General features: G+C 43.6%; 1 protein-coding gene across 1 annotated transcript in view; it reads left to right on the plus strand.

Moving 5' to 3' along the window:
• LOC104530337 (creatine kinase S-type, mitochondrial) overlaps positions 1-11,258 on the plus strand; it is a 17,271-nt gene extending 6,013 nt beyond the window's left edge. Inside the window, exons 5-9 of the mRNA XM_010174892.1 lie at positions 1,452-1,537; positions 4,047-4,170; positions 6,544-6,678; positions 7,031-7,156; positions 11,028-11,258. Of these exons, the coding sequence (XP_010173194.1) occupies positions 1,452-1,537; positions 4,047-4,170; positions 6,544-6,678; positions 7,031-7,156; positions 11,028-11,147 (591 nt within the window). The 3' untranslated portion in view covers positions 11,148-11,258. The remainder of the gene's footprint in view (positions 1-1,451; positions 1,538-4,046; positions 4,171-6,543; positions 6,679-7,030; positions 7,157-11,027) is intronic.
• Positions 11,259-12,706: the final 1,448 nt, after the last annotated feature.

Genomic DNA, 12,706 nt, shown 5'->3' on the forward strand with positions numbered 1-12,706 from the left:
GTCAAAATAGGAGTGTGGAGAATATAATTCGTTCATGGTTTAAGTCTAAGTCCTTTGGGAAGTGGGATAGGTTTCACTGATTCAGCATTTTACCTTGTTTTGTTTACTTTTTATGCTAATGCAAACTTATAGAAATCAGGGTATCGAATGTTCTAACCTCAGATTCTATCTTTAACTCATACTATTGCTTACCTCCTCCAGTACTTCAGGACCTTGAACCTCTATGGTACCAGGCTTTCTGCCAGCCTTTGATAAGCACCATTTGATCTCAGTAAGGTGCAATCAGTGCCAGCTCAGTGACATTTGGCACAGAGGGCATTTGGTACTCTGCAGATTTGGGCCATATGCACATTAGGGGAACTAATTGTGCTCAGCTGTTTTCTTGCAAAAAGGGGAATTTTTCCTTCAAGCAAAAGTGTTGAGTGGAGCAAGCTGAGGAAGGAAATGTTGTGTCCCTGTGATAAGCAAAGAGAACTCTACACCTTTTCATTCTGCATGGTTGAGGTCCTGGCTGTATCATGTCCATCACAGGGTATTCAAAGATTAAAACATAAAATTCTCCCCTAAGGGGAAAAAGAAGCACAGCATATCAACTTGTATACCATGTGATATTTACTCTAGATAGTTTGCTTCACTATTCTTAATTAAACCCTAGATTTAAAACAAAACAAAACAACCAATAAACCACTGCCAAAACCCCCACACAACATTTGATATGGCAGTGTTTGAGGAATTAGGAACTGATACATTTTCAGCACATATATGAAAATCAAATACTTATTTGCTTTGGGAAAGAAATAAGTCAGTTAAAAAAAAATCTAAATTATCTGGAATGTGGCAAGTCAGTGACACAGCAAGTGCTACATTTATTAAATCAGAAATAGCATTTCTGTTAAGGAACAGAACAAGTCTGTTAGTCCAAAGGTCAAGCTTAGCACTGATTTAATTCCTGCCTTGACTTCATGCTTAGAATAAATTGCTGAATCTCTGTGCTGCAGAGATATCTTTCCAGAACCATCTTTTCTTCTTTTTTTTCCCCATATTTAAGAACACTTTGCCTTCTCCTACCCTGAAATATGTCTGTATGCAGAAAACATCCCGGGTGCTAGCAGTCAGGTCCCTCCGGAGTACCCTTTGGTGTGTGTATGTGGTATTAGGTTCCCACCTCCCATTCCTCCCTACATTTCAAAAATGTTTTTGGCAAAATATGATCATATTACCAATGTCAGTGAGAATCTCCAAGACTCAAAAAAATCACCTGGGTAAAGTGCTTTTAGCTTTCAGAAGAAGGAACTAGATTCACAAGCTGCTCTATGTGATTTCCTTGTACGTTGATTGCCTTTACATAAAATGTGTTAGACAGTGTTCTACTACTGCCTTGAATAAACTTGAATTTTGTTTTGTTTTCTCTCTCTCTTTCTCTCTCCCTTTGGCCCCATTTCGGTGTCCAGGATCATTTTCTCTTTGACAAGCCTGTGTCCCCTTTGCTAACATGTGCTGGGATGGCACGTGACTGGCCAGATGCCAGAGGAATCTGGTATGTTGTGTGACATGCAGAAGCTTGTGTTTTGTTTTAAAGATTGTGTTACAGATCTTGCTTGTCCTAACCTTGCAGTCACTCTGTCCCCGTACTCACAGCATGGTCAGTTTGCTTAAAAAAAAAAAAAAAGTTTTCTTGCTTAATTAAAAAACCAACCAACCAAAATCCAGTATGAACAACAGAAAGGGTAAGACTTTTCTATTCAAGAAGCCATCACTAGTACCAACCACACAACACAGCATCATAGGTGTGGCTCCTTCTTTGGCTTTTTATGCCCATTATTTCTATTTCTAGTTAAATAGAAATAAAAATTGGGAAACAGCCTGTGAGTCACCAAGTCAGCAGAGCTGAGTTTACAAAGGCAGCTCTAACACCACATTGTAGCCATGCTGCCAGCTAGGAACCATTGGCCAGACAGCTGCAGGACACCGCACTGCAAATTCCTGTCCCCCTCCTCACTCTCAAAAGACAGAGTGTTAGTTTAATAATTCCCAGAGCTGAAAGTAACCCTTTCTTTCCAAATGAACTGGACAAAAAGGCCATACAGAAGTTGAATTTCCTATTGTGTTCTAGGTCTGTTTCTACTGTCACAACACACTTGACGTATTTTGTGTCCAAATATGATATTTTCTGCAAAGAGAAAGGCTCTGAGATCAGTGCACACACCTGAGGATGGGGGCAGCTGTGCAGTTCATAGCATCTGCATCCATCCTGATATACTTCTAGGCATTATCAGATGCTTTAATCCTGAAAAAATAGACTAAAAAGGGTTTTGAGGAATCACCTAGCCTATCTCCTTGCCCTAAGCAGGTTCAGGACTTTCAGAAAGGATGGGACTTTATGTGGAAAAAACCCCAACTGTTCTCCAAGCAGTGTCTGGCAATACTGGCTTATGTTCAGAGGTAGAGCCAGTGATGAGCTGTGATGAGCTAAACCTGATTTCTGTCCGGGAGCTGGCACTGATCACTCATGAAACCTGATGAGCTGCTGGAAATCTGGAAGGATTTTTTTAGTTCAGCAAGCTTCAGATTAGTTCCCTGGTCCCCATTCTAAGTCTGAGGAAAAAAAATTTAAAAATTATAAAGCTGAGGTATTCAATTCATTGTCTCTACAAACACACAGGAGAAGTACCAACAATAGAATTACTATACAGGGATCTCCCGAATAAAAGACCTGTTTTTGCCTTGTTTTACATGTGAAATATCAGGCAGACTGGAAAAAAAAACCTAGTGTGATTGGAAAATATTTCAGTAAGCCACATTTGGAAAACCTGCCTTTCTCTTGCAACAAATTATCAAAAAGAGTACGCATTCTGGAAATTATTTTGCTGACAATGCTAGCAATCCTGTCCTGGTTATGGGCTGCAGGACTCCTCCCACTGACCTCACCAGCAGCAATGCCACAGTTTAAATGGACTCAGCGTGGCCTCTGTCTGCCTTTCTTAAAGCAATGGGGAGATTTAGTTAATTCAGGGGGGAGCTGAGCCAGGCCAACCTTAAACTATTTGGAAAACCTTCCCCTGAACATTCGTACGTGACTGAAGATGAGGTAACTGGACCTTGAGTGACCATAATGTCAGGGCACAGGATGTTTATATCTGCTCAGTGTTGCAGTGGCAAACTACAAGTGCAAACAAAAGGAAATGCAGTAAACAACCAGCTGAAAGTCAGGCTCTTGGTGAATTTGAGCTTCCAAATTTCATGTGTCTCAAACCTGGTAATATACCAGTGTTTGTACAAATGAGTCTGACCCCATCAGTCACCTTCTATGTGCTGTACAAAGGCTGCAGAAGAAGACACAGAAAGTGGGAAAAAAAACAACAAAGCAAACAAACAGGAAAAGTGACCTCAGCTTTGACCCAGCACTTAATAAACCTAGCCACAACTGATCTGTTTGAAGTGGGTACCTTCAGGCATTTCTATCTTGACTGACAAGCCAGCATCGCTAATGTGCTGTCCAGAAGCAACGTGCAGCTGCCGTCCTCGGGCACGGTAACTTGACTGATGTGGCAATTCAGTGCTACCAAGCGACAAAGATGGCACTGGGATTTGATTTAGGGGAGAATACAATTAAGTAAGGACATATTGCTTGGCCCCCAGCAGCATGTAAATGTTATGTTTTTCTCTTATCCACACAAATTTCTAAGAACAATAAAAGCTGTCTCTGGTGACAGAGGATGCAGAGCTTGGCTTCTCCCTTTGCTGCACCTCCTGGCTGTCCTTGTGCTAGAGGACAATACGTTTTACCTCGTTCAGCACCGTGGCAGCATGATGTGCTGAGAAAAACTGCTCCTCTCACTGTGCCTGAGAAACCCATGTAATACCATTGGCATGGGGGATCCAACTGTGAAACCCACTCAAATCTCCAACTCCACAGAACAATGTTACTTTGCTGCGCTTAACGTCTCCACAGCCCTGAAAGACTGTGGTAAAACTAAGGATACTGATAATTATTTATCAGGGCTTGTCTTTTTAAAGATACTCTCTTTTTTCCCCCTCTCAACTAGGCATAACAACAACAAGACATTTCTTGTCTGGATTAATGAAGAGGACCACACCAGGGTGATCTCCATGGAGAAGGGTGGCAACATGAAACGAGTGTTTGAAAGATTTTGCCGTGGTTTAAAAGAGGTACCATCTCAATGAGTTTATTATTCCTGTTTGTTTATTGTTGGACTGTTGTCAGCACTGCTTACTGTTCATACTGAACTGACATCTCCAGGAGCAGCAAAATGAAGTAACACCAGTCCACACAGCAACTCACGCTGATGCAGTTGAAGAAGGAAACATGGGCAAATGGCTAGCTGAGTTATACAGAAAAATAAATAAATCATCCTTGTAGCTTTTCCATTAAAATCTTGAGCAAAGGCTGGCTAAAGAAATATAAATTTTTTGCCATTTTGTGCCTGTGGGTTTGTGAGAATTAATAAATCAAGCATTTTATTTGGATTGCTTGATTTGCTTGAATGAAGAATTTATTTGGCCCAGCCTCCTTGTTCTCATCCCCGATGCTACAAGCAGAGTGGATGCTGCTGAGGTTGCACACAAGACCTGTTAGGACCTGTTGGCTCATTGCCACTTTTGGGGAGATAAGGGGTTTTGTGATTTGATAGCCAAGGCTCTTGGTCTAGCTATTCATAAAGACAAGAAAAGCCTTCATGAGATGGCAGGTGGATTGAAACAGTTTTGTCTAGCCAATCCAGGTAAAGCTGCAGGTTGGCTCTGGCCCAGTGCAGCCCCGTGTAATGCTCTGGCACGGAAAAAGTTGCTTCAACAGAGAAACAGGATTTCACTGTGTCCCACAGGCAACACAGCAAGGTGCAGTGGGACAGGTGATGTAGCCAAACACTTCTCCACTACTCTTGACCACATGATTCCTGGTTGGATTGCCATAATACATGAAACCCTGGAAGTTACAAACCATGTCAGACTGAAAGTAGCTTGGCATTGTCTCTGAGAGTGTAAGAATATTCAGGCTGCATAAAACAACTGTTTCTCCCCATTGGGATCCTTGGCAAGCTCACTTCATCTGAACTATGGAGGAACAGCATTTGTGTCCATCACACTGCTTTTCTTCCTGGGTATGGAAATGCCTACTGGGCCAGCCTTGGACCACTTGCTTCATTCTTCTGACCTTGGCATTCTTTGTCTTCTAGAGATATGCCTGTCTCAGAAACCCCCCAGTAAGTGTAAGCAGGTACAGCTGTGCACCCCTTCCATATCAGTTGACAGCCCCCAACCAAAAAAAGCAAAGCCAAGTAGGGGCAGTGGGGAACTACAATCTCTTGATTGTGGAAGCAGAGAAAGTTCAGAGCATCCATAGGGAAGTTCGAGTACGCAGTATGTTTGAGAACCCAGGAACACAAAACCACCTAATGTATGCCTCTTTGGCACTGGGGTGGGTAACCTGCTAGGTTTCCAAGGTGTACCCATGAGAGTGAATACTGTCCAGGTGACACAGCTTCCAGATGCTGTTCCCAGTTCTACCTCTGCTTCTGTGCTCAGCTCATGTTCAACAGACGTGGACCTATGGACCTGGCCATGGGAAGTAGTCAGACAGCTTTGGGAACTGCAACCTGAGCAGGTGTCTGAGGCAGGAAATCAGGTCTAGTTTTCCACTCTTAATTCTGGTGGCCTCACACCACAAATCATGTTAGAAGAGACCTTTATTCTGAACTCTTCTGTAAAACAGAAGTCTTCAGCTCTATTAGCAGAGGTCTTGTGAGCATGTGCTGGTTTATGTATCTGATTCTTCTGTGGAGAAGTGAATTGAAACAGTATGTGGATATTGGAGTCCAGGAAGCGTAGATGAGTGAACAGTGTACCAGCATATTCAAAGGTCAATAGACCCTTGTGCTTTTTCTGCAGATAATTATTTCACTCTTCTTTCTAATCTGGTCTGAGATCTACTAATGAAAAGCATTATATACAAGCTATGTTGTCTCCTTATAATGGAAGTGTGGCTGTTAATACTAGGCATTTAGAAGTCAAGTGTCATTCCCTAAGAGTCATGGCATCACCTTGAAAATTACACAAAACTCAGCTTCAGCTCCTTTTGTTTGCTTCACAGCGTTTGAGTTCTTTGGGCTGGTGTGTTGCAACCTTGTTCCAAAATTACCAAGGTTAGAAATATATGGCAAGAGCCGTAATTCTTATGTGAAGATACGGATTCACAGGCTAAGGCTATACCAAACCACCATGACATATGGCTTTGTGATAAAATGACAAAGAGTCTGCAAACTAGTGGTCATGGGAAAACAATGAAGAACTCCTGGTAATATGCACTGGGGATCTTGGTACCTGATGAGCACAAATATTTGCATTCAATCCAAACCAGACTGTACTTGGGTGTAAATTTATGCAACTCCACTGCTGTTAGTGAAGTTCATCATCAACACAGACACATGATTAAAAGAACCTCAGCTATAAGCAGATATCTTAAAGTAAGACATTTGTATGCTGCCCTTTTCTTTTTGCTTTCTTTTTCTTTTTTCCTCATCATAGGTGGAAAGATTAATTAAAGAACGGGGCTGGGAGTTCATGTGGAATGAGCGTCTTGGATACGTTCTGACCTGTCCTTCCAACCTGGGAACTGGTTTACGTGCTGGAGTCCATGTTAAACTGCCCAGGCTTAGCAAGGTACAGAAGTCATTTAAAAGGCCAGTGACATAAATCAGCTGATTTATAAAGGAACAAATGAAAAATGACAGCTTACAGCAACTGCACGTTAGCACGATGTGTAAGAAGGTCCCAGGGATAATGCATGACTAATTGAGCACACTTTTATTCTGCAAATTATTGTATTTGTTATGGAAATTAATCCACTCAGCAGACAGCTGCCAAGACAGGCTGTAATCCGAGGACTGAGAAAACTATCCATCTCTGCCTGTCGGTCTGGAGATGCTACAAAGTCATGGATAATAGCATTGCAACAATTTGGTGCCATACGCAGGGTAAAAGGCAATAAACTCAAACCTGTTTCTTCTGATAGGATCCCAGGTTTCCAAAAATCCTGGAGAACCTGCGTCTGCAAAAGCGTGGCACTGGCGGGGTGGACACGGCAGCTGTAGCAGATGTGTATGATATCTCCAACCTGGACCGCATGGGTCGCTCAGAGGTAATCTGTTCTTTTTTTGTTTGTTTGGTTGCTTTTTTTCCTTACTTTTTAGGTCAGATCTGTACTGATGGGAGTCAGTTTCCCTCTGGCTGGGTTTGCTTCCCTGACCTCAGTGGAGCCACGGCAGTTTTTTTCTCCTGATGAATCTGATCCAATAGAAATATTTACTCAAAGAAAAATTATTAACGTGCATGAAGTGCTTGACAAATATTCCTGTTGTGGCAATGAAAAAAACCAACAATGAGCTAGTTCCACAAACATGACTTGCTCGCACCATGTGCTTGAGGATCTCTGTTGAGAACAGGCAGGTGCTGGAAAGGTTTGGCTCTGGTAACAGACAACCCTCAGGACAATGTTTCTCAGCATCGCAGCACAAACCGTTAGACCTGCCTGCCTGCTGGAGTGCCCAGCGATGAGATCGGTGTCCGGTGGTCTCTGCAGCGCTGGACATGAGACACCTTTGTGAGTTGTACAGTGGGCACTGAGCTAGCACATTGGGTGGTACCAGTTCTACCTGCTGCAAAATGTTGGGGAAAGAAGCAAGGACCCAGTCCTAACCCACCCAGGGAATGAAGCACTGAAAGCAAGACTGGTTTAAGGTGTTGGGTTCCTTTCAGCATTCAGAGTCATGCACTTTCTCTGCAGTTAGACAACAGGACGAGGACAACCACTTCACTCCAAAATAACCGAGGAAGAGGAGCTGGTGCCATTTCCACATGTCCTGTGTGGCACTAAGCAAAAGACGCAGGGGAGCTAGGTTTAAATCAGGGCGAAGATTTAATTGTCAGCTCTGAGCCCTCCCTGTTGGGCTGTAGGCTACGATGAGATGGGTTCATCTCAGACATTTGTTCTGAAGCTATTTCAGTTTGAATGAGTATTTGTTGTGCCAGAGAGTGGAAATGACCCTACAGCCTGGTGGTGCTGCTGCTCTCCTGGGAGACTCAGGTCCCAGACCTCATTCCAGTTTAATATTTAAGTATTTTATAAAGCCAAACAGCTCCTAAGAGCAAATCTACTGGGGGATGGGGAAGAAACAGCCATGTCAAAGAGCTGCAGCCTCCTCCCACTAGCTCTGCCTCAGCCAGACCCTTACTCCAGGTCACACGCTGTAAGTCCTGTGGCACTGCTACTGCTTCCCTTTCCTCACTGAGACCAGGGTTGTGTTCACCCTTGGCCATGTCAAGAGCAACTGAGACAAAAATTTGCCTCGAAAGACACTGTTAAGTCCAGTGATTTGAGCACTCTGCTAGTGGACAGGAAACAGAGGTTCAAACCTTCTGTCAAACATGTCTTTCACACCCAGGTATGTGCTGCAACCTCTTAGCTATGGTCAAGCAGCCAGGCCCTGGTGGGTCTGATGTCTCCTGAGGACCCACTACTGAAGAAACACACAGTTTGAGCTCAGATGCCAGCCTCCTTGTACATGTCAGGATTTGAAAGGCTGCCTGCTCGCCCAGCAGCAAAATTTAATTACCTTGGGGGCTTTGCTGCAAGTTAAAACTCAATTGCAGAGAAAAGCATGCTGTCAAGGTGTGTTTATCCAGAACAGCACAGCACCGAGAGGCTTTGGCAGCTTAGATACAGATGCAGTTTGGTCCTGCTGTTGCAGCGCAAAACCTGAGTTCAGCCTGATTCTTGGTAGGTTTTCATAGCACAAATATAACCCCGTGATAATTAAAACTCGATTCAAACTGGTCCCCAGCCAGCCAGCTTCCCTTCCTTGCTCACCTTGGGTTTTCTGCCACTGGGACAGAGCCAAGTCAGGTCTTCTGGGCTTTCTTATTCAGACATGGCCTTGAATGTCTTCACAGCCAAGGGGCATTTGGACAGAGGTTTGGAAATCTTAAATTTTGGAGTATGATGTAGGCAGCTATGTTCCTTTGGATCTAGACCTAAATAAGTTATAGTGAAAAAGTATTGAACTGTGTTATTTGCAAAAACAGTATGTGACAAAGACATTTACTAATACCCGAAACATCATCATGTGTGCTTTATACTAAAATAACACTAATAATACAAAAGGATTACATAGCATGATTAATTAATATGTGTTCTACTGACAGATGGCCTAAGCCTACAAATTTTTGCTTATATGAAGACTTCCACTGAAGTCAGTGATGCCTTGTACAGCAAGGGCTCAAAGGATTAAGCCAATAGATAAGATACAATCCCCACCTTGAAGATTTTGAAATCTAAATAAGACAAGACAAACTCAAGGGGATATAAATGTTTTATTATAAAACTTTTTTTTCAGTACATAATAAAATAAATTCCATTATGTGGTAAATGTGTTTGCAGAAATGAATTATGTTCCCAAAGGTGCAAGATAAAATTGTTTGTAGTTTTGCTTTGTTACACTTACTGGTCAATGCAAACTTAATATGAAATTCCCTTTCTCCTGGAGGCTGCAAATTCAGACCTCTGATTTCCCAACACAGCTGGTCTGTAAAAGACAATAAAATAAACTGCTAAGCAACTGAAATGCTTGATAGTAAAAACAAATCCCTTGAAAATCAGCGATTGTCACAATAAAGAGACAATGGGATTTAGTCTTTGTATTTGGTTTTAACAAACCAGTCATTAAAGGTTGCTAATGAACCATTTCATGAAGATTAAGAAAAATCAGTGCTATAGCTTGCTGGCTAACAATACCACAGGGCCTGTGGTCCTCGCATATCACCACCTGTGGAGAAAGTCTGCTGGGGACAAGGCACCTTGTATTCCTCAGCAATTTTGCAAACAGTTACAAAGGCACCACTACTTACTATCCCCTGCCATGGAGAACTGCAAATTGTGGTGCTCCTCTGGGCCTGGAGCTAATACCGCCCTTGCCAGTGTAAATCAAGAGCTGAAAACAAAGGAGTGATGGATGATGTAGAGCCAGCATGACTTCAGGATGAGTGCTTCTGCTCCAGAGACGTGGGTCCCAGGCTTGGCAAAAGGGTCTCAGCCAAGCCAGCGTGCCTGGCAGAATGAGGAGGACATCTTTCTCCACAGCTGACTAACCATCACAGCAGGGTTCATGGTCATCTGCCAGGGAACATACAGTCCTGAGCCACGCCTGTGAAGAGGCACAAGACTCTGGTTTGATGAGTTTCTCAGGCTGTCTCTAGTCCTGCCATCCTCCCAGCCCCAGACATGTGAAGGACTCCTACCCTGTGCCTCCAACAGCATTCAGGGACAGTCTGAATTGGGACCATGAGCCTCTGTCTTCCTCTCCTTGCACCACATCCCAGTTGGTCTCTGTCCAACTCTGTACTCACATAAATGTTCCCCCAGGCACAGGGGCAATACGGGCTTGTGAGCAGCTGGGAAGACACAGCAATGGCAAAAGCTGCTGCAGCAGGAACTGCCCAGTGATGCTGAGCACTCACAGCACCGCTGTTTTGGTTTCTTCATCCTCATATGTCGAGTGTGGGGAACACAACGGACAGGTTCCCCTGGCTGTGCCAGGCATTACTTCTCAGCAGACATTTGTGGAGGATCCTGCACCCTCACGGTGGTCACATTTGAAATAGGTCTCTCAACTCATGCCTAAACATTTTATATAAGGATATTTGTTTGTTTGCTTTGTTCCTATAGGAATACAAGTAGGAGTAGAATTTGGTGGAAGTAACTTTAGGAGCCCATGTGAAAATTTCTATTGCTGGTAGCACAAACTCAGGGCAAACAGGAGAAGGGAATTACAATGGCTTTCCACTGGGCCAGCATGACCCTTAATCCCTGTGCCACTGTGTGTGATCTTTATGCCACAGCCTTCCTTACTTATAGCTTTACCTGCTGTCACTGCAGTACAAGCCAGTTTTTCCTTCCTCTACTAACAGCATGTGCTAAATATTCTATTACTACTATTTTCTTCTTGTTGTTGCAGGTGGAGCTAGTCCAGATTGTCATCGATGGGGTCAATTATTTAGTTGACTGCGAGAAGAAACTGGAAAAAGGTCAAGACATCAAAGTGCCACCCCCGTTGCCTCAGTTTGGCAGGAAGTGATCTTGCTGATGATAGTAGCAAGTGATGGAAAACACGGCTGCCATTCTGATGGAAAGGCGCCTCTGTATATCTCTGTATAAATAACTTGTGTAATAAAACACTACCTGACACCTGATGTCTCTCTTAGATGCCTGGCTGCACTGGCAGAAACTAGTTTTCATGCAGCTTTACTAGGATACACCCAACACAACCACCTTGGTACACTCTTCTGCGTGGACTGCTTCACTTTCTCGGTTGGTGATAAGAGAAGTACAACTTCAGTAACGCAAAAAGCACAAATCTCTAGTTCTATCTTGCATTTTCACTTATGGCTGTACTTACAAAGTCTCCTACAAGCACCCTATTTTAATTTACAGACACACTTCTCTCCAGGGACAGTCCAGGCAGCCGGAATCTACCAGCCTGAGGGGAAGGTGCCGTGAAGTGCTCATTGCTTTTTCAGCAACCATTGGACACCATGGTGAGTGCAGCAGTTAACTGGAGTAGGCAGCTGCATGTACTTTCAGTCTCTGAAGTCCACCACCTGACCTGTCATCAGGAACTCCATGGTGCCTCTGCATGGGAGCTGTCTGTCTGGAATGTGTCTGCACACAAAATTCTTTACCATGTCATCACAAACCTTCAGACTTTTTCACTCCTGGAGAACTCACCAGGTCACTTCTCAGCTGTTCCTCTCAGGCATCATTTCTGGACTGTGGGCCTTGGGCTGCAGCAAGCTGACCCAAAAATCAGCAGGCAAATCAGTTTGGTGATATTCTGCATCCAACATAAATCTGTCTAGCACGGCCTGTCCCAGTCTTTCAGGTTTCAGTTTCCAGATAATGAGGACCAGCCTCAAGTAACCATCACTCATCAAAGTGCCTTACGATGTGCTGCCACCCCGTGTAAGATCTTCTCTGTGTTCACCACTATTCCATGTGGTGAGCAGCTTGGTGGAAAGAAAAAATAGCAGACACTAGCAGTCCTTTTGCTTATTTTTTTTTTCTCTTTTTTTTTCCATATTGAAACGTATTCAGTGTTTCACAGTAATCACATTCAAAACACCAGCTCTCACCAAAAAAAACCCCAAACAAACCAAAGTCAAAACATGCTCTAATGAATGCACTGTCTGTGTTGCTGTTGAGCAGGGAATAGTATCAGCAGAAAATGTTTCAGGTCTGTGCAGACAGCAAAATGGCACTGCTGAGGTGCCCACTGCTGCTGCAGGTATGGGCGTGTCTAGGGCATGCAGCCCCATGGTGTCCAAACCTGTGCTCTGGAGCCCTCTGCAGCACCTTGAGCAACGCTGGTTTAGTTTATAAAACTCACGGAGTGTAAGCAGTGAGAAAACATGTGTTAGTCTTAGTTTAATTCTCATGTGGTAGGAACTTCCCTAAAACAGCATCCTTACTCAGAAACCTCTCTGCTGACATCTACTGTGCAACGCCAGCCTGGTGCAAAGCCCCTTTAGAAGGTCTTTCAGTGAGTCACATCTGAAGAACTGTGACCAGATAGATAGTCCATAACCAGTTACAGGCTTTAAAAATCTCAATAGGATGTTAATTGAGAGCTCAACGGTG

The sequence above is a fragment of the Antrostomus carolinensis genome, unplaced genomic scaffold (assembly GCF_000700745.2).
Source record: "Antrostomus carolinensis isolate BGI_N321 unplaced genomic scaffold, ASM70074v2 scaffold13829, whole genome shotgun sequence".
NCBI classification, from domain to species: Eukaryota; Metazoa; Chordata; class Aves; order Caprimulgiformes; family Caprimulgidae; genus Antrostomus; species Antrostomus carolinensis.